This window comes from Phaenicophaeus curvirostris, chromosome 5 (assembly GCF_032191515.1).
Source record: "Phaenicophaeus curvirostris isolate KB17595 chromosome 5, BPBGC_Pcur_1.0, whole genome shotgun sequence".
In the NCBI taxonomy this organism is placed as follows: Eukaryota; Metazoa; Chordata; class Aves; order Cuculiformes; family Cuculidae; genus Phaenicophaeus; species Phaenicophaeus curvirostris.
Window position 1 is genome coordinate 61,560,818 of NC_091396.1, and position 21,077 is coordinate 61,581,894.

General features: G+C 38.8%; 1 protein-coding gene across 3 annotated transcripts in view; it reads right to left on the reverse strand.

Annotated features, from left to right (window-relative positions):
* Nucleotides 1-21,077, reverse strand: part of ASPG (asparaginase) — a 50,133-nt gene that overhangs the window by 17,290 nt on the left and 11,766 nt on the right. For all 3 annotated transcript variants that reach the window (XR_011337428.1, XM_069856845.1, XM_069856844.1), the window contains exons 4-10: nt 18,569-18,694; nt 17,015-17,098; nt 15,808-15,934; nt 9,062-9,174; nt 7,374-7,559; nt 4,288-4,401; nt 1,189-1,308 (exon numbers count right to left, since the gene is read on the reverse strand). Coding sequence is in view for 2 of the 3 variants with exons in the window: in XM_069856845.1 (XP_069712946.1) it covers nt 1,189-1,308; nt 4,288-4,401; nt 7,374-7,559; nt 9,062-9,174; nt 15,808-15,934; nt 17,015-17,098; nt 18,569-18,694 (870 nt within the window). In the remaining variant the exon portion in view is untranslated. The remainder of the gene's footprint in view (nt 1-1,188; nt 1,309-4,287; nt 4,402-7,373; nt 7,560-9,061; nt 9,175-15,807; nt 15,935-17,014; nt 17,099-18,568; nt 18,695-21,077) is intronic.

The window sequence follows — 21,077 nt, forward strand, 5'->3', positions numbered from 1 at the left end:
GAAGTGTTCAAGGCCAGGTTGGATGGGGCTTTGAGCAACCTGATCTAGCAGGAGGTGTCCCTGCCCATGGCAGGAAGGTTGGAACTAGATGATCTCTATAGTTCCTTCTAACCCAAACAATTCTATGGTTCTATGACTTAATATCAGCCTCGCCTCTAATATGACCGATGTCCAAGTCATAAAAAAACTGCTTTCATATAAAGTTTCCAAATTAGTCATTTGGTTATTTAAAAATGGTAGCATGTAGTTCTTGGAAGGAAAGAAGTCTCACATTTATTTTACATTTTGTTGGTTTCACATCCATGAAGATGTATATTCCTCCCTGGCAACACTACAATTATCTGATTATCTATATAAAATGCATGCATTAATTACCATCTCTGTACCACTATAGTTACGTATCAGTAAGAGAAACTACACTGGGAGGAGTTGGAAAGGCCATGTAGTCCAGCCTCCTCAAGACAGGACACCTTTATTCATGTAATTCCTTAGACATCTGTGTAATCTGTGCTTTCAAACATCCAATGACAAGCCCCATAAGCCCCCTAAATATCCTCCCGTTTCTCACGCTGCCTAAAGAATAAGTGTACTTTCAGCATTCTTTAGCTATTAAAAATCTCATCTTCCCTGAAACCAAGTCAAGAGAAAAATAAATACTTGTACCTTACAACAAATACTATATTTTCTGATTTTCCAGTTGGGAAGGACTAATATGACAGACCACAAATTACACTTGCGTAATGCTTCCTTAGTATCAGCATTCCGTGACTGCAGGTACAATTAAGCTGTTTTACCCGTTATTATTTGTATTGCTCCAAACTGTCAATATATTTGACCACAAAAATACAAAGCACTTTTTCATATCATTGATATCCTGAATTACAGCAACCGTCTGAGGCTTGTTATTGCAACCAGCCAGCCAGTCAAGACAATAAACTCAAGATGCGGCTACAAAGCGGGAAAAAAAAGTTAATATGTTTTTAATTAAAAACATTTTAATGTTAAGCTTGTCATTGTGTCCTTTCTCCCTAACCCAACTGGTTAGCAGGGACACTCAGTACTATAAAAATAATGCAAAAGGTCCAATGTTCCATTTTTTCCCAGCTCTGCTGTTCATCTTTAAGGCAGGTTCATTTAACTGAGTTTACAGCTTTGTATGAGTTCAATTTAAAATATTTAAGTATATACCTCTTTGCTGCTGATACTTAGAGATTTGGCAATCACTTGAATAAACTTGCTATCTCTCAGAGAAATCTTGGCTCCCGTGGGTACAAGAGTCATTTCTCCTCTTAGATTCTCACTCAGCATCTGAAAAGCAAGCAATCAAATCTTTTGTTAGCAGGGGAAAAATATGGCAGTAGTCTAATAGAAAACCTTAGAAAATTGTTTGGAGGAATTATGGAAACTATTGAATGCAGACAAAAGATTAAAGAAATAGTTACTGTCCCATGAAGACTGCAAGTTTAAAAAGATAAACGGGGGGCTGGGGTGTAGAAGGAAAGGGACAGACAAATAAAACTTTCTTCCAAAGTAAAGAAACCAAAATAAGCACATAACAAAACACCCCAATTTTTAGAGTATGCAGACGAAAGTTCCCTAGTGGGGTAAGCTGCAGCCTACTTAAACCACAAAGATAGTCAGTAATTAGCAGAGTGAAGCTGAAGACCAGAATATTCTGAAATCCTGCCTTTTACCAGCATTCCCAAATGTCAGTACTCTGACAAAGACTGTGTACGTAGACCTCAAAACAAATCCCAGTGCTGCCTGTAGACGGTGATGTATTTCAATGGATTTTCAAACAGCTCCACCAGGACTGATTTTGTTAAAATTTGGCCATAGAGCCAGCTTTGAATGACAAAGGTCTCCAGTAGTACTAGTCATTCAATATTAAAGCAGATGTGTCACAGTTTGCAGGATGAGTGCATTCAATACAACTAGGAAAAAAAATCAACAAAAAACAACTAAACAAAAAAAAAAGGTCAGCCAATTCATGTGTAAAAGTGCTCGAACACGGCAATAATGAAAAGAAAATACTCCAAGACAGGTTCTGGGAAATCTGGAGAACGGAGAGAGAAGCCAGGTATTAAGAAAAACCAACTGGTTTCCTCAATTCTGACAATTTTAAATACTGGCATTCTTTCACAAAAGGTTGCTGATGCAGCTATAAAGCACGCAGTTATTTCAATTAGAATTTTAAAAAGCAGGATTGTGAAAGTTTGCAAGAAACAGATGTGATGTTGGAAGGAGGAATGCCCCAGGTTTACTTATGTCTAGGCATGCCCTGTGTTAAAAAAAACAAACTCCAAGTGCTGACAACACCGTAGCTGTCTGCTGGAAGAGTCCCATACAGATGTAACTCAGAGGATACCAACTGCTTTGGCGTACTTTTAGAGTTTGACAGGTTGAGATCATTGCTTTGCCCAGTAACCTTAGCAATTGGCACCTGTGCTAAATGCACCCAGTGCAAAGCCCTACATGCCTTACTCACTCCTACCGGCTCTGCAGCCATTTGCATGTGTCTGGGGGCACATTCCTTGCTTCTTCATGTTGAAAGAGAATCCTAAAATAACCACAGCAGCTTCAGGAGAGCTTCCGTCTCTTGGGAGACTATTGTTTGGTGATATGTTTAGCTGAAGATATTGCCACAGACAACATGTTTCCAGGCTTTCTTCTTCTCCTGATCTTTAGCACTCATTCCTGCCCAGTAAACGTAGCACGCTGCTCCCTTAGTTGTGCCCACAGAATTGTTTGTGGGTCTGTACAATGAGTCAAATGAGGAAAACGATCCTGCTTAACTCAAAGAAATTGCAGAAGTTATTTTGTTTTTCAAAACATACAAAGGAGGTACCAGCACTAGCACACAAAAAACATGTAGTGTATTCCAAAGGCCAGGAAGGTGAAGGAGTATCTTGTGCTAATGGTACCTAAAATATCCTATCACCAAGTCTTCACCTGAGTAAATCAGCTATCTTACCTTATCAATCTGGATCTCAAATTAAGTTTTAACTCACACACCTAGGCAGGAAGCCAGCTGGGAAAGTTTCTCCTGTTCTAGGTCAAATAATCCTCCGTGCAGGAAGATTAAAGTCTGCATTAAAAAAAAACAGGCTAGTATATGTACCTCCCAGGGTCAGTGAGCGTACCAAAGAGGTATTGGTGAAGAGCCTGGATTTCTGAAGCGTATATACACAAACACATGCAATACCACTACTGTTCCCACAGCATGAGGCATGACAAGCATGTTCTTGTGCAGTTATGTTCTTGCCATCCTCATTGAAGGAACACAGCTCCTCCTCCTTTCATTTTTCAGAGCCTGAAAGCTCAACTGAAGGCTTAGCATCTGAAACTTTTTCTAAGTACGGTAAGTGGCACTTCCAGCTACCCCGCTCATGATCATAGGTATCTAAATATATTTGTCTCAAGAACTACTCCTGGTTGGGAGATACTGAGCATGAAAAAACAATCAAATTTGTTTCAGTTTTAATAAAAACAGAACACCATCATAAGATACACATGTGCATGCAGTGCCTAAGTCTAGAGAGTGACTCATCATGATGTCATCTCTTAGAGTGTCAGGATTATGATTTCACTGCATACAAACATCGAAACAAATGCATTCCTGCAGATTTCTGCTCCCCTATCTAATTCAGAGATATATGTTCCTTGTATAAAAGGAACATGATATATAACTACATAATTTGAGAAAAAAGACTTTATTAAGCACTAATGAACAGTAAGAACATTGTTAAAGAAATTATGATTTTAACAAAATAACCTTAAAATCACCTATTTTTTATGTATTTATATAGCGTATATACATCTACAGAAACAAAATCTAACACTCTTATGAGTAATGCTGTACAGGATGAGGCTGAAGGCATTATTTGTTTTCAGAATTAGCTTTGTGTGAATGAGTCTTGAATGAAATCTTTACAACACTAAGATCAATGACAAGATCTTTGCTGACTTCAGGAGGGTTGGGACTCTGTCTGCCTTGTGAACTTCCACACATCACTTTTAAGTACAGAAATGTCCAAGGTAGACTATTGCCATTTAAAGATGGCATTTTTAAGGCTCAGTCAATGACTTCACCTGACTTACACAGAGAATTCTTCTCTCTCCCAATTTACATACATTCATTTGTGCCTAACTGTATTTTCCTTAAGGAAAAAAACATGTAATGGAACCATTTTCTTTTAAATGCAAGCTCAAGGCATTCAGCTAAGCAGAAGTTAGCATAGCAGATGAGAAAGTTAAAGCCTTTCAAGGTCACACTGAAATATTTACCTGCCTCTTCTCCTCCCAGCTAAGCTTACTCTTGCTGAGTATGTATGACAGTTTAGTTAAGGCTGCCTCTGGTGTCATATCACCTCCAGGAATTACTCCAACATCAGCGAGAGTCTGAATAAAAAGGAATAACGATTCCAATTAGCATAGCACTCAGAAATACCTGCATGAACAGAAAATGTGTATGAATGATGAGTAGCTACACAGAATACGAGATGCAGCTGTGCCCCCACTCTCTTGCTCCTCCTGCTGCCACTGTAATTTTTCTAATTTTAGTTATCAAATACTGAGTAAATACTAGAGACAGTTGAATACAGATGACTTCTACTTTAAATTCCTATTCATGCAATAACATTGAAGAATGCCACGGTCACTTACTATGCTAAAAGGGAAAGGTTACAGGTTCGTATCAGCTATCTGCAGAGTTGCCAGATTCCCTTTATTCAAAAGCTGCTGTTACTCTGCTTTAACCCAATGGCATTTTGAACATTGCCAAGTAGGCTGTTCTCACACAGACATATTTACCATTCTTTTATGGGGCATTGCTTTGGATGAATTCCAGCACTATAGTGTGCTCACAGCAGGAGTGTTTTCAGATCCTTTCAGGTCGTGCTAGCAGTGCACGATTTAGAACATATAACTGAAATATGTACACAGTTCTGATGAGAACAAGTGAAAAAGATGACCTTTTTGATTTATCTTTCTGGTAGCTAAAAAATAAAAAAACCAAAAAACTATCTGAACTGAAGCAAAAAGCAGAAAGATCTTTGTTATGGTCAGCAAGCTCCGTATGTGTACAGTGAGCAAGACAGAAAAGACAAAGGATATTTCAGACCTCTTGTCGCTAAATTTTACCTGGGCAAACACTCAGGCTTCTCTAAACCAGAGACCATCATCTTTACCATAATGTGATGCCTAACAGTTAAGCATCTTACAGTTAAGTTCTTTACACAGCACTTTACTTTTAAATACCTTGTATATAAACTTTAGGTCGGAAACTTGCTGTGGCTTAACTTAGCAAGATACAGAACCTTAACCAGCTCATTAATCACCTCTGAAAGCCAGCCCCAGACTAATATTTTTAATAGTCCCATGGGACACCATATACCGAGAAGGTGAGAAATACTTTCTGTACTGCAGACTGAGCCAAAGAACAGCGAGGGCTTTTTCAGCAGGTTTGAGAAAAAGTAGGAGGAAGGGATTTCCCAGCTTCCTTCCTATACCTAAAGTCCCTTCAATTACATGTTTCTACTGGGCAGATGGATTAGAGGCCAGACATTCAGTTAATCAAAACAAACACTTCAAGGGAAACCAGGGACTCAGCTGACCCACCTGGCTAGCCTGAATTAGTGAACAAAATGGCCTAGCCATATGCAAGGACCTCTGAAAGATTTCATTTAAAAAAAACCCATCAAAGTAACGTTTACATTACAACAAGTTTCCAACATTCACCCATGACACTTCCTCCACTGAGCCATTTCTTGTGAAAGGGAGAAGGCAATGAAAGAACAAGCATGAAGTAATTCTGTAGGACTTGTCTCTGTCAGTGTTCTCCTCAAAAGATGCCAAGAAAACAGGGCATCTTCCATCAATGGATGCTAAAGCAACAGAACCCATCCTCAATATAAAAAGTGGAAGCAAGAAGGGAATACATTTCCACACAGCCATACAGTGGTTCAGTAAGACCTGAGCAGAATCTTTCAATTCTGTATATCAAAAGTCTGGATCAGCGCATTAAAAAAACATTCAGAGGTGTTTACTTGGAGAATTTCTTAACTAAAGCATAGAAAAGGTGTTGCTTTTATTCCTTCTATACATTTTAGCAGTTCATTTCAAGCAGAATATCACATAAAAGCTCAGCTTCATTTTCATGTTGTTTTTCAAATACAAGTTTGGTGTCTGTTATTGACTTAACTGCTTTCTTCCTTCCATGTGAACTGTTAAATAATCCATGTATTTGCTACAGAGCATGGGATCTTTGCAAAAGTTACTACTTCTCAAAGCATCTCCATTAAGTTATACAAATGTTTTACCAACACCCAAATGACTGCCCATATCAGAAAATCCCAAGTTTGGATCCTGAAAAGGTGGAAAGAAACTCTTGGAATCTCCTTTTCTTTCTCCACAAAACAGATTATGTGTTCTCGAAGCAAATATAATCTAAAGCTGTGTCAAAACCTGTATTAAAAAGGGCAGGTTTCTGCACTACACTAGAGTATCTGGGTTTGTCTCTCAGTCATTGAAGAGGCTGGCTCTGCCAGATGGTTAGTTGGTCCCAACAAAACCAGGTGTCTAAAACAGTGAATGAGTCACCCTCTGGCAGTGCTTCTTGGCTATTTAATGGCGAGCCTTTTTATAAAGGCCAGTTAAACCAGCTTTCTTCACACTACCACATGTAACACATACTCTTATATGGCTTTGAGTTCTTATTAGTCCCAGTGATGTCATGTCTTAATACACAATTGAGAAACTTATTATAAAATGTCCTGACTATTAACAGTGTCTACACAAAGTCTGCTTTAAGCTAGCCTTCATGGGTTAAACACAACTGATCTTTATTCTGCAAGAGATTCTTCCTCACATACTGTTCTCCAATCTCTCACTGAATTCAGTTGTACTCCCAGGCAAATAAAAAAATGGGATTTGAAATATTGCTTGGATTTGCAGGCTTTCTTGATGTTCTTACATTGTAGATAAGTAACTGTTCTGCTATCAAATACTACTTTATTTGATCATCTGACCCCTAAGCTAGCTTCTAGCTCAGTGGAATCCCTTAGGGATAGATACTACTAATCTAATGCAAGGTACCCTGGAGTGCAACAAGACAAGAGCAAGCAATCACTAATTTGAGATTTGAACTGTTTTGACCATTCAGACAAGGAGTAACAGGATCTTGTTTGTGGATAGACATTTAAATGCTTCCAGCTTAAGATTTTTAAGGTTTATTTATTTTACGAGCAATATCTTTAGAATTTAACAAATCTGATTTTATACACTGGGACTACTAGAAGCATACAATCAAGTTCTGTCAGTGGGATGTTTCTTTTACACAGTAGTAGAGTCTGAAAGCATTGCAAGACCCTTACCTGCCCTGTTGCATAGACCGTTTTAACAGACCCTCGCAAGCACTGTGTACAGTTTAGAATCACTACTTTTCGTTCAGTTGCTTTCTTCAGTTCTTCCAGCAAGTCTTCTCTGTTGTTTGGGGCATTGCCACTTCCATAGGTTTCAAGTACAATGCCCTCAATTGGACGCTGAAGAAATGCCTTTACCTGTTTAAAAACAAGGCAGGAGAAAGAGATAAAAGATGTGTTTAAGCTACATTCAGATTTTCATGTATGGCACAGAGTTTTTAGAAACAGTCTGTTTTGTTATAGCCTCACAGGGTCTCATGCCTTTTGGTCTTCTCCTGTCCTTTTGTGCACCTCGTTTACAAGAACTAGGACTGTAGAATAAGCTTTAAAAAAAATGAGAAATTCACTCTTCAGCTTCCTTTAAAATTCCTAGAGGGATAGATTTTAAAATAAACTATTTTCTACAGTCATGACCTCAGCATGAAAAAGGATGCTATTGTCCAACTGCCAATAACAGGCTATACTGTTGCACCATGGCAGAACAAAAGGGTAGATTTACACTTATGAAATAAATGTAGAATTATTAATTGAGATTAGAACCCCCCCCAGACCCCATCCAGATTTGTTACTTCACTAAAGAGTTTTGTTAACAAATGTTAACTTATAGAGAGAGCGTCTCTCCTTTCAGGAAACAACAATCTAATGAAGCCTGGAGGTTTTTTAACTCAAAACTCAATTGATTTAACTCAAGGTTAAAAAAAAAAAAAAAAAAAAAAAGAGAGGCATTAATTTGTTCTGGGCCAATGGTTAACGAGGTAGCTATTGTGCCTCACTGTAAGACAATGCCTAGCAAATTCCTCTTCCTAGAAAGATGTATTTTAAACAACATAGACATTTCCTTGCTGATCACATATGCTAAATGCAATACACTGTAAGCTCCCATGAGGCCAGCTATGCAGTTGGAGTTTTATTGCAAATATACCACCCCTCTGCCTTTCCATCTGTTCATATTAACCTAAAAAGAATGGCAATATAATTGAGGAGTGCTGCTTAAACTACTGGATTCAATTTAAGACGGCAAGAGCCACAAAAGACCTGTCAATTTAATGGAACTAGTACCAGACAAAAATTTAAAGACAAATCTATCTAAAATCACAGTTCTGCAAAATAATTTCTAAAGGCAAAATAAATCCCACTTCTCATTTTCACCTCTGTACAAATGCTGAGAGTCATGTTAACCACCCAAGTGGGACAAAATGAACCTCAAAACAGAAGCATGAGTTGTAGGCTTCACACTCCCCTTCACATACCATATTGGGTATTCTTTGACAAGATATCTGTTACTAATAACATGCCCCAGTGTGCAGTAAGAGAGTATTTCCATGGTCCCTGTAGCCTGCACCTCTTTAGGAAAGCACACTTGACCTACTTGTGAGCCCCGACAGGAATTAATTTTAAGTTTCAGAGCCCAGGCAGTTTAAACAAAAGATATTTCAAAACCTTTTATCAATTGTTTATGGCACATGAAAATAGTCTTTGAATGCTCTGATATTCAAAAAAAATGTTTATCAGAAGATGACAGATATTTACCCTTCCCTCCAAACCCACAACCACTGCTACAACAAGGCAGCTTCCAAGCTAACTAGTCAAGTATTTGAGCATCATTTCACCCATGTCCAAAATGAAGTGCTGACACTTACAGCAGCAGCAGTGATTCCTGGGAAGATTCGGAGAAGTCCAACATTCCTGTTCATATTGGTGTGAACTCGGAATTTTTTTTTGGTATTGGCTCGCCACACAGTTTCCCAGTTTACTGTTAAAGAGAAATGGTCTTTTTAATTTAATATTACAACATAATACTAAGTACATTTGTAGCACTTCACACTTACAACACTGTCTTTAGAACTATTCCTTATGCAAGGGATTCATGAAAGACAACTTAGTTTTGAAAAGAGGAAATGAAGGTCCACTTAAGACATCAGCCATAGCACCTGATCTAATATACATTACTTATTAACCACCAAAAAATATGTCTTCAAGGCCACATCCACATCGAGGTCAGGCTCAACTGTGTTATATTTTAGCTTTAATTCCAAAATAGTCTAGATTCTGAGATAAACGAGTATGACTCATCAATGTTTCTAAGTTAGTGTCCTTCAAAGAAATATTTAAAATGTATACTTCAGTTAAATAGCATTTTAAGGCAGAGGCTTCCAAAAGGGGTGTTTTAGTTCAATCACCATTAGTGAACAGGATGATCTATCAGACACAAAGCTGTGTACCTCTACTACAACCTCTTCAAAAGAGAAGTCTAATAGCCGGGGAAAGCATCCAGGTACTAGATCTGGTGGGTTCATGATGTTGACCGTGCCCTGTTTGTGCCAACTCAAACTGCTCAGAAAGCCTCAACCAACTGAGCAGCGTGTAGGTCTAGCATAGGTGAGATATTTACTTGTCACACATTGACCTGAACTTCATTGTTAGGTAGTTGGCCTGATAGAAGGCTGGATTCATGTTTAGAAAACAGACCTTCAACTCCCCAGACATAAGAGATGACAAATGCAGTTACTGTTGCTGCTAATCACCTCCAGAGCTTATTAGGTAGTTAATAATGATTAAATAAAATAGCAAGGATTCAATTAACTGTGATTATACATTTAGAGCCAGAAGTCAGCTGTTTAACTAATAGTTTGTTTGTGTCGCATTATTAGAAGCCAAGTCATGCATTATTGATTTCAAAATTGGACTATTTCAGTGTAGAAGCTCAGTGCTGGTAGTGCTGATGGCTCCTACAAGACAGCGGAAGAGGTTTAACAAACAGCAGACAACAGCTCAGAGCGTCATGCTCCAGTGAAAGTAGACCATGCTGTAAAGCTCCCTGTTTCCACATCATGATTTAAGCTTTTTACATTTTGGAGAAACTCCCATGCAGCAAGACAGATAAAAGATCTGCATGCATAATACTGACTTGCTCTCAGCCATGTGGGGAGTTACTCACGCCAATTACTGTTGAAATCTCTTGCAATCAGCAGACAGCCATTTGCAAGAATATTCAGAGTACATTTAAAAGCCTCCATTGAAACCTACTCTATTGCCCCATTGCCAGAGATACTAAAAAATATACAATCCATTAACTCGGGACAGAAAATAGCAATTGCCTCTAAGACTTTATGGACTTTCCCTTCCTGTCGTGGTGCCCTGTCAGCAACCACAGCCTCTGTATGTTCTTTCTAAAGAAATATGACAAGTTAAACAGGTCACAAGTAGCTGGCTTGGCATCATGTTTGTCCAACCAGCCACACTTCAGCACGTGGACTCCTAATGCTCTGGGAATGGGGGAATAGAAATATAGACCATTTCTACAGTTTCTTTCTTTGTGCTAAGCTGGCCAACATGGTTCAGAAACCAACTGGCTGGATTTAGCAGTTAGCCTAGTAGCTCTTGAAGGCCTCCGTGAGCTTTCCAGACTGAGTTAGAGATTTGCAGGAGGTATATGGGTGAGTACAGAAAGCTGTGAATTTGTTCTGCTTGAGGTCCATAGGCCTGGCTAACCACATTCACTCATGAGCACTGTCCTGTAAGAAGCAGCAGCGTTTAGCAATAAATCAAATCCTTTCAGCTTTCTAACACACAGATTAATTCTTTAAAAGCAGCCTCCTCTGTAAGAATGGATGGCAATAAAATTGTATCAGAGCTTTGTTTCCTTTATCCTCCATAAGCTGGGAGTCCCTGCCAAAACTTCACAAATGCATACTGTTAAGTTTGGCAACTATCAGCATCCCTAATGCCTGTAACGAACTTGAATAATGAACTGAGCAAACCTGCCTTGGCATGGATCACTAAGATAATGCCAAAAGTAGAAGACCAAGGAAAGAGATCAGAGGACAGGTTCAGAAGTCAGGCCTATACCAGGTCTATACCTGTATTCTTGGAGTATGCTTTAGCAAATAATGTATAATCTTCGAGATAAATGTAATGCATGCAGACATAGTACAGTGATGTAATTCCAAACTATATTAAAAAAAAAAGAACTAAAAATTGTCTGAGTTAGCATGTCTTTTGGTCATGAACCTCAGCAGTTTATATAAACTGCTCAGCACTACAGACTCCACAGATGTCAGTTTTCTATTAGACAAACGAGTCTAAAAAGCAGAACAAAAGGCAAGTGTGATGCAAGAGACAAAGACAAACAAATATACATGAAAGCACAACTTCATCTCATATTTATTCATAATTGTTCTAAGTGAGGCAGAGCGCCATGCAGAGGAAAAAAAAAATTAGAACACACCCTTTGCATCCTCCATCTCAAAAAGGAGGAATATTTATGTTGCATAGCTAAATCCAAGTATCTTCACTGAACTGAATAAGCCATCTGTCTTGCAGCCTATAGTCACATCACACAGCAATCTTCTTTTTGTTAAATAAAAACAATTAAAATAAATTTAAGGAATGACTAATAGTTCTTAATTAAGAAACTCATATACAAGCAGGTGAGGTATAAAAAGCTATATATATCAGCGTTCATAACTGTATTTTATCCTATGGATAAGAGTGACTAATTGGAGATATTCAATTTTGGCACAACGCAGAAAAGAGTAACCTGTTCTGACTTGGATGGTCTGTGCCTGTCAAGAGCTTAACTGATACAGTGTGCTTCATTATGTAAGTGCAGATACAAAGCTGAGGAACAAACATAAGCTAGGTACTGGTCTTGTAGAGCAGAAAGAAAGTCTTTAAAGCAACGTGCATTAAATAAAGAGGTAATGGGTGTTTATATACAGTATCTAAAATGGCTTGGAATAGAAAAGATTGCATTATTCAAGGAGATTGCATTCAAGATATTAAGGCTTTTTGTTTATTCTTCCAAACAAAACCATTATATAAGCAATACTCTGCTATTTCCAGTCTCTCCCTCCCTACAAAACACTACAGCTTTTAAAACTGCAGCTCAAAAAATACATCCTTATCTTATTCAGTATTATTCTTTCTCACACACACAAAGCTATGATGATAGGGTTAGTGTGGCAAAAAAATCAACCTGACTTGAAAATTAAGGTAAAAAGTGATGCAGCCCTACACAGTCTAGAAAGCAGAAAAAAACCCCAACCTCTTCTTTTAAACAGCAGCTATACCACCCATGCAGGTTTCAACTTATAATAGCAGAGCAGCAACTATGAGCGACACCTCCCTTAGGAGTGGTGACTGAACTCCAAGTTATGAAATCAAACAAGAAATACAGCTTTTCGTGACTGCAGAGCTCCAGACAAACAGCAACGCTTTCTTCTCATCCTTCTCTGCAGGGCTAAGGGCAAGCCCTACCATTATATAGGTAGCTGCCCCAGCAGTCATCACAATTCATGGTGGCAGCCAAGGGGTGGGGAACACAGGCCAACCTATGGATGCAAATCCTTGAAGGATGCTAACAAACGTAGACCCCTTTTTTGGTAGTTCGTTAGAAAACAATCAACACACACCTTCTGAAATGAGTATTTAAATTAAATGGTGGTGTTGTAAGAAGGAACATGTCTGCTTACAAGGGAGGCGGGGGAACCAAAAGCATTTCAGTGAAGAGAGCTGGTGTTTCCCTTAACACATAAACAACTTGCACTTTTTACTATAAATAACCAGAACTGCCAACCAAGACACAGACTCATCCTGTGACAAATAGCTTCTCTCTAATAAGACCGGTGAGTAGATGAGCCCAAAAAGGCCTTCTAACCTGCTGCTGCTGCTGTACTAACTCTGCATGCACAGTCACATGGGCTTTGTTCATCCCCTACACGTTCCTTATCATACAGCCCCGTGCATGTGCACCACTCCCAGAAGTTACGTGCATGTGTGATGAAGAAAGTCCAGCCCTGGTAACGAAACAAGTTTCATATTTGCTTCATTAGGGCAACAGAAAACAGAGTAATCAGTTATGAAATATACAGAGACTCTTTACACATTTCAAGTGAAATAGTCCTCCTTGTCTCTCCTGTTTCCAGAATATGGGAGGAATAAGGTGAGGTCTGTTATTTTATAAGCTTTGAGATTTCAGAAATATTTTTCTTACTTCTATATTGTTCATTTCACACAGAGATTTTTTGATTCTGGTGCAAAAGTACTTCCCATTGGCATTGGGTTTCTTATTTCAGGAGTGGACTAGAATTTTTCAGTTTCTTACAGGAGTTTCTTGTGCTAAATTCAAAGTCTTGAGAAAGCTAACAAACTTGCTTATCTAAAACTGGATAACAGGACTCTCAGGCACTGCTAACACAGTTAAGTATCTGATCAAGAACACAGCTGCTTGAAGAGATCAGAAAACCACTGGGAGCCTTACCTGAACAGGGAACAGGGTGAAAAATGGATATTAAAATTAAGATGAGAGCTGCATCTAGGGCAGTGAAGAGGACTAAGTGTCTCCTTCTCCTCTCTGGTTCTGAAGTAGATCATTGCATAGTCCCAAACAGCATGTCCTCTCCTCATTCTTCTGTACCAACCCATGATCCCATTACACTCCCCACTCCCTTCATCCTATCACGTCTCCCCCACTGCTTTTCTAGAGTTTTCATTCCTGGCTTTAACAAAACTGGGAAGCTTGAGGAAGAGTTTCTGCACATGGTCTACTCCTCCTGGCATCCTCAGATTGCTCTCCTGAAGCAGCAGGAGTCGGCCCTGTCTACAGGAGGATTAAGACGCGCTATACAAAATCATTTGAAAAAAAGAGTTAAAAGATGCTAAATTTGTTTGATTTGTTTTTAAAAGTTCCAGGTGGTTCCTTGTCTCCATGAAGGCTTCGTATGAGGATTGTAGAAGCAAACTCAAGGGAGACAGCGATGTTTCAAACAATTTCTTCAGACAAAATAAAGCAGCAATCGTAGATTGACCATACTACAAACTATGTTTTTCCAAAATGAAACAATTCTTCAATACTGACACCGTCACCTTGGATAAATGATGCTACTCTAACAGGGTAAACAACTGAAACAAATAAAAATCGAGCCTATCACACCATCAGTTTTTAAATCAGAAATCCCCACTGATCTCAATGGGGCATTCTATTGAAAAGATAATGGGACCCAATGTAGGCCAAAGGAAGTACTTAATAACTTTCGACTATAGGAAAAGAATCACAAAATAGTTCATTCAAACCCAAAAGAGAACTAGCATGCAATTTGCAGATTGATTTCATTATTGATCAGTCAGTAAACAGAATTTATTTATACCCTATTTGATGCCATTCATAAAAACCCAAGAAAGAAGATTCTCTCCAATTTAATGCAACAATCAACTGTGAACTGTTGATTTCAGAGACACTGTATTTGACACCGCATAGTAATACGACAGTGGCAGCCTCTCTACCCGAGAGATGTCTTATGGACCACTACAATATTTCACATGGTGTCTCAGTTTGTATTTTGCTGCGACAAACACGGCACTTTGACCCTGGAACTTTGTTATGTAACTCCCACTCATTAGGTGGAAAGGATAAGTTTATTTTTCCAGACTGCAGAATGTTGCTCTCTAGCAGTAGAAGCCATTCAGAATGGCATCCTGCACTACACGGGGCTAGAGCTCCTACTGCCACTAACAGCATCTGGCAAAAGAATTCAGGAACCCCAACGACTTCCTGGTTTTGGAAATAATGGAGGTTGTCACCAAGTCCTACTCCTCTTTAATAGACCTAACCTATCCAAAAGCAGCTTGCATAACATTTTATATTTTTTTAAACTGTCCTTTAGTACATTTTTTGGCAACTCCTCATTTGACGGGACTCCAAATGTCTCTCTCTTCTCTCCACACTATGACTTTATCGTAGAACAGACATCAATGTGTTAATGACTTTACAGATGGATACCGAAATCTTTAGGCAGTTTTTCTTCTCCTTAAAAAAATGGACACACAGAAGTTATGAGGAGTCTGAGTAAGTTTGGGGGAAAAGACTTCACACAGCATATTTTAGGTCTGCTGTTTTCACTGTGCTTGCACTTTAGACAGGTCCTAAATATCCAGTATAATATCTTACACAATGCATGCATCAAATAGAGAATCTGTTGAAGCTGCAAGTACTCTGCAATGAGTCTTTTCCCTGATTTCAGAGCCCAGCATAGTCATTAATGAGATTAAAGTCTTTGTTCTTTCAGTCCTTACACCCTCACTTTTATCTTCAGAGCAAGCATTTTCATGACACAGGGGCAACATTCCCTCTGGTTAGTCTGGATCTTTACTCAAAGTCAGTCTAGCTCACATCTATACTCAAAAGATAAATGCTATTGAGTCACAGATTCTCAGCCTTACTAATATTTCAACAGTTTCAGAGCAGACAAAGTGCAGTCAAGCTACAGGGCCCTCAAAGTTGTTTGAGCTTAAAAACAGCATTTCAACTACAGACACAGATTCTTTTCAGCTAGAGTTGTATTGCATGTGGCATAAATTACAAGGCTTAAGAGATGATGTTGCTTACTTGTAATATCAACCTCAGCATTTGCAAGTGGAGGCAGGTTAGGTGAGGAAAAGGCATTGAAACTCCCAGCATCCACCTTAGTCACCCTATTTCCCCTGTACAGTTTATTATAAAAATACAGGCACACCTGCAAGACAAGTAAAGAAACAGGTCTATGAATAAGCCAGTAATTAAAAGATTCAGTAGATAAATACTGTAGTCTGTCCTTTTTAAAGTGTTTTCTAAATCTTTAAAGCAACTCAGAGGCTAGTAGATGTTTACAACTCTTACCCTTTCAAAACGTTGGCACATCTGTCACACATTGGTTTAAGAATTGAAGAACAAAACAAGTTAAGAGCTAACTAGTTTCATAATCCTCTCATGAGGCATAGTCTAGGAGACAGCAAATTTGCCTGAGTCCAATACAGAGACAGAGGAAAGAAGCAGTGTGGACTTTTAAATAAGTTCATCAGTTATATTTAACTTCAGAGGCTAAAACCTTAACAAAAGGCCTAGTGAAAAAGAGGATAACTTTCAAAAGGGTTACCACAGAAAAATAACTGGGTTCCTTCTTGAGTCCCTCAAAGTCTGTCAGCTGGAATTTGAAGGAACAGAGATAACTCAAAGTTATTGTTAGTTATGAAGATCTTAGTCAGTCAGCTACTGCTGCTGGTTTACAAGAACTGCCTTTGGGAGCATGGCAGAAGTGAAATGAGGTGTAACATGACCAGTTTTCTCTCAGATTTTTGGGTTGCACAGCAACAGCATCTTAATTGAAAGGCAGGGTGCGGAGACCCTGGTGGTAATTCGACATCCACTACGTATATTATCCTTGACACTTCAGTCTTCAGGAACTAGAGCAAGAAGACACTCCTATGAGTTCCAGAGCAACTTTAGAACTTGAAAGTAACTTTCAGTTACAAAAACTGACTTAACAGTGTTTCAGATCCCACGTATTTGCGAAGGAACCTCTGATTTCAAGCCTGCTGCAAGCTACATTTCAGACTTGGTATTCTTTATATATTGCATATGGGCAAAACAGGATATGACTCCTGAAAAAACGGCACCTGCTTTGCCATGCAAGTGCTTGTTACCTCAGCAGAATCCCTTTATCTTCCTGTTTAAGTGCACTTCCTTACTGCCTATCAGATATTTTGAGCATGTAAGTATGTGTTCTGGCTAGAGGGAGTAAAGTAGCTTCTGAGACGGTCTTCACAGGCAAACAGACCTCGGGAATCACGAACTGCCCAGCAAAGAGGAGTGCCCCAAGAAGGTTGGCTCGGCCGTCATTCTGCAACTCATATATGGGCACCTAAAGAGCAGAGACTGAAATTACACCCTGTCCCTTATGTAAAGCCTACACAGCAGAAAAAAGAGTCCAACTTACACAATATAAATACATGAATAATTTATGTAACAATGATTTATGACAAATAAAGTTTCCTTCTTCATCCAAACTATTGTAGACTGCAGCAGATGGCAGGGTTTCCCTCTGTGTTTAACAAACTTTTATAACATAAGTGCTTAAAAGCTAATATAGAGATGATTCTAGTGTGATTAAACAGATTGAAAGACTCATTCAGGAAAAATATAAAAAATAGGCAGGCATAGCTAAAGCAACTGAGCATGGAAGAAGTAATTGTACAGTGAAAAAGCAACAGCCCCAGATCACAGAATTACAGAACTGCCACTGTCAGCGTCACAACAGCTCTCTTGCACCATCTTTCCCCACAGTATAGAAAAACTGAGCCAGCAGGTTATTACCAACAGAAAAGGACAAGATTAAAACCAGAAATTTGTTCTGCTGAGTGATGACTTCCATGCCTTTTCAGATTGCCTCTTTATTAACAGAGAGCAGAGCTCCTTTCAGCAATGAAAAAAAAACACCAAACCCACATACTCCGTTGCAAGATCATATATCAGGCAGATCTCCAAGCAATAAAGCCAAAAAGAAAGTAAAACCTTGAATATGATGTATCACAACTAGACTGCCCCACGTCAAGGCAGTAAATGTGAGCCTTCTCCTTCCTAGACTTGTGTATTTTGACTTCAAATAGACCACATATGAAAGGGAAGTTATGAGATGGGGGAGGGGAATTTTACAGCATGATGTTTCATCTCTCTTTTGTGATTAGAGCTGTATTTTACATTCAAGCAAGCTATTCTAGTAAGACAACCCCTCCCCCTCAGAGGATATGCAAAGGGTTGATCTCTAGCTCAGAGAATGAAAATTAATACACATAGTCTTTAGAGGGAAGGAAACAGACCATGTTAGATGCCTTGTAGAACAGTATTGATCAAAAACGCATCTAATGCTTAGAGATTATCAAAAAAGTTATGAAGAATGCAACAATGAGTAACATAAGACACAATAACAACTGCTGAAGTAAGAAATAATAAGCTTCGGGGCTTTAAAAGAAAAAAACACAACTAACAACCAGCAGCCACCTGAGGCTGGAAAGATGCTTCTCTTATAAACCGATTAATACACAATGGCCAATGACAGGCTCTTATATCCTTTTTTCTGAAGCATCTGGCCCCAGCCATAATGAACTACTGGTCTGATTTGGTACAGAGTTGTAAAGTCATTAATGATAAAATTATGGGGCAGATCCTCAGCTGGTGAACCCGTCAATTCTCACTAATTTCTATCAGCACTGTGACCATTCACTCTGGCCAGAGGCTCACCCTACACTACTAAACTGGTGATAATCAGGATACTACCTAGTTATAAAAATATAAAATAAGGCTTCTGACTTCGACTTCAAATTAAGTCCATTACCTGAGATCCTGTCAGAACAACAGTTTTACCAAGGTTCTCACACATGAAGGATAAAGCTGAAGCTGTATAGGCCATGGTATCAGTGCCATGAAGGATCACAAAACCATCGTACTTTTCATAATGCTCCTGGAGATGGAGAGACAGTTTTCACATTGTTAGACCAATGCACTGGCATCAGCAAGAGAGGTACATACTGCATTATTTTCACTGGTGGAAGCAACAGCAGAATACTTTAAAGGGTACGACACGCATAATTCCTCCCAAAGTTATCCTGTTTTCAGTTTAAATACAATTAAGAATTAATAGGACACTAAGCACTAGAGCCAGTAATTCTAATTATGGAACAGTCAAAGAGATTCTTCTATGTATACATATTAATGCAGCATTTTTAAACCAGAAGACTGCTAATTAAGAAAAGCTTAGCGATGGCTTTAAACAGGAATGTTAACATATGCAAATTAGTCGTATAGTCTGATTTCTTGTTGCTGCTTTTACTTTAGGGATTACATCATTTACTGGAACAGATTAAGCAAACCAAGGCTATCATAACATATAGAAAAAAACAGTCCCTTTAATCCGGGTGGCAGACAGGCAAATTGCCAGTGTAAGAGTGCCCTCTTCTGTTGAAAAGTCATCCTTTCTGTAGCAGAATGTGATTTCTGCAGCAAAAAAAAGGGGTGAAGAGGCTTATTGTTGTTCATTAATGTGCACACACTTGCTGTTTTTTTTAGAAGTCCCTTAGACCATCAGGCATGTACAGATGCAAAAAGGAATTTTACAATAACTTTAATCTATATACAATTCCACACAGGAATTTTTTCTAATGCAAAGCCATGAATTGCACGGTTCATCTTGGAATAAAGACATCTGCTGGCTTTTGGAGGAAAAAGGAATTGGTTCCTCTATTTTAAGAGTGATGCATATAGTAAACACTGTAGCGAGAGACACTGGTGTCTCTGATATAATTTGGTAATATAGAATGGATGACATCAAAGTCTAAGCAGATACACGAAGAGCCAGCGTGGGGAAAAGAAGCAGGGGGTTGCCACAGAATTAAGCAGGATTTCTTTGTAATTACACTTTTAAGCTACAGTACGCACACACATTTGGCATCTCTGATATTAAGGTCACCTCCGAACTCCCCTGCAGATTTGTACTTGTCCTTTTGCTGTTTCCTCACTGACACTCATGACTACATGTTGCCACCTATGGGAAGTTTCAGGGGATTTCTGCTTATCTCTAACAAGTTAGGCAGCAGAACAACAGCCAACGTTGCAAGATCTCTCTGTAGGACAAACTATAGCATGATGCAAAAAGCTTGCTGTAGTTATTTACCAATGTAGTAACAACATAAGAAAATTTCAAGAATGGCTAAGATCATAGCAACATCCACTTGTTCTCTCTAACTCAGTTAGTAGGCTGGCAAATATTTCAGCCTTATGAACCTCATTAGATACAAAAGAACTGAGCTTGATTTAAGCTTCATAATGTAAAAGATCAGGCTGGCAACTAAGGAGATGCCCCACAGAAACATCTTAGAATGCTTTGGTGTGGAAACTCAGCAGCATGTTAGGGCCCTACCAAGATTGTGTCCACGACGAATACAAAGTGGCAGCGTCTACAGGTAAGTCCCACAGTTATAAAAGGGTTTCTTCTTCCCTTCTCAGCAATTTTCACTTGCATGAACTGGATATTTGTATATACAGCGAAGCTGTATTTTGTGTACAAGAAACAAACAATTTTATTTTTTTTTTAATAAAACTAATATGCTATTAAGGAAGAAAGGTACATTCTCTCCTGCTTAGCATGGGATTCCCTTCTACTCTTGACCCTGAGCCTTCTGCAAATGCACCCCTGCTTCATCCTAGAGGATCTCCATCTATATACCAGCTCCATCTCTGCCCTAGCAAGGTGCATTTAATAGGAGAAGCATCATCCCTAGTTTGGTGGTTTGAGGATTAGAGGACCTAAAGGTGAAAGACGATATTCAGCATTATCCTCTGCGTTACTACGCTGCTTGCATGCCTTTCTACAGTTTGGTTGAAGAAGAAAATTTACACAATAAAGCCAACTATCGTAGAGCGAGCAGGAGTGGAAGCGGAATATCTTACTAGGGCCACGGTTATTTACTTCTAACAGCTGTGTATGAATTCCTGGTGTGAAGTATTTGAAACGTTTCACATTTCTGCTTTCTTAAAAGCACAAAGCTAAGTTCACACAGAGACAGGAGCACAGAAATGCTGATTTTTTTTAATCTAGAGAAAGATGTAATAAGTTTATCTATATATGCAGAGATACCTAGGGCTTTAAACATTTCCCAGTGTGGAAAACCGAACCATGGCAGCATTTTTTAATACTGGATGCAAAGCAAAAGCTAGTCAAGTCCATCTATGTCCACAGTAAGAAAGGCATAAAGACATGAAATAATATTCCATGTCAATAGCCAACTATTAAGTTATTTGAGCACTTGAATGATGTGTAACTAAGCAACCTTTGGTTAAGTCACCTT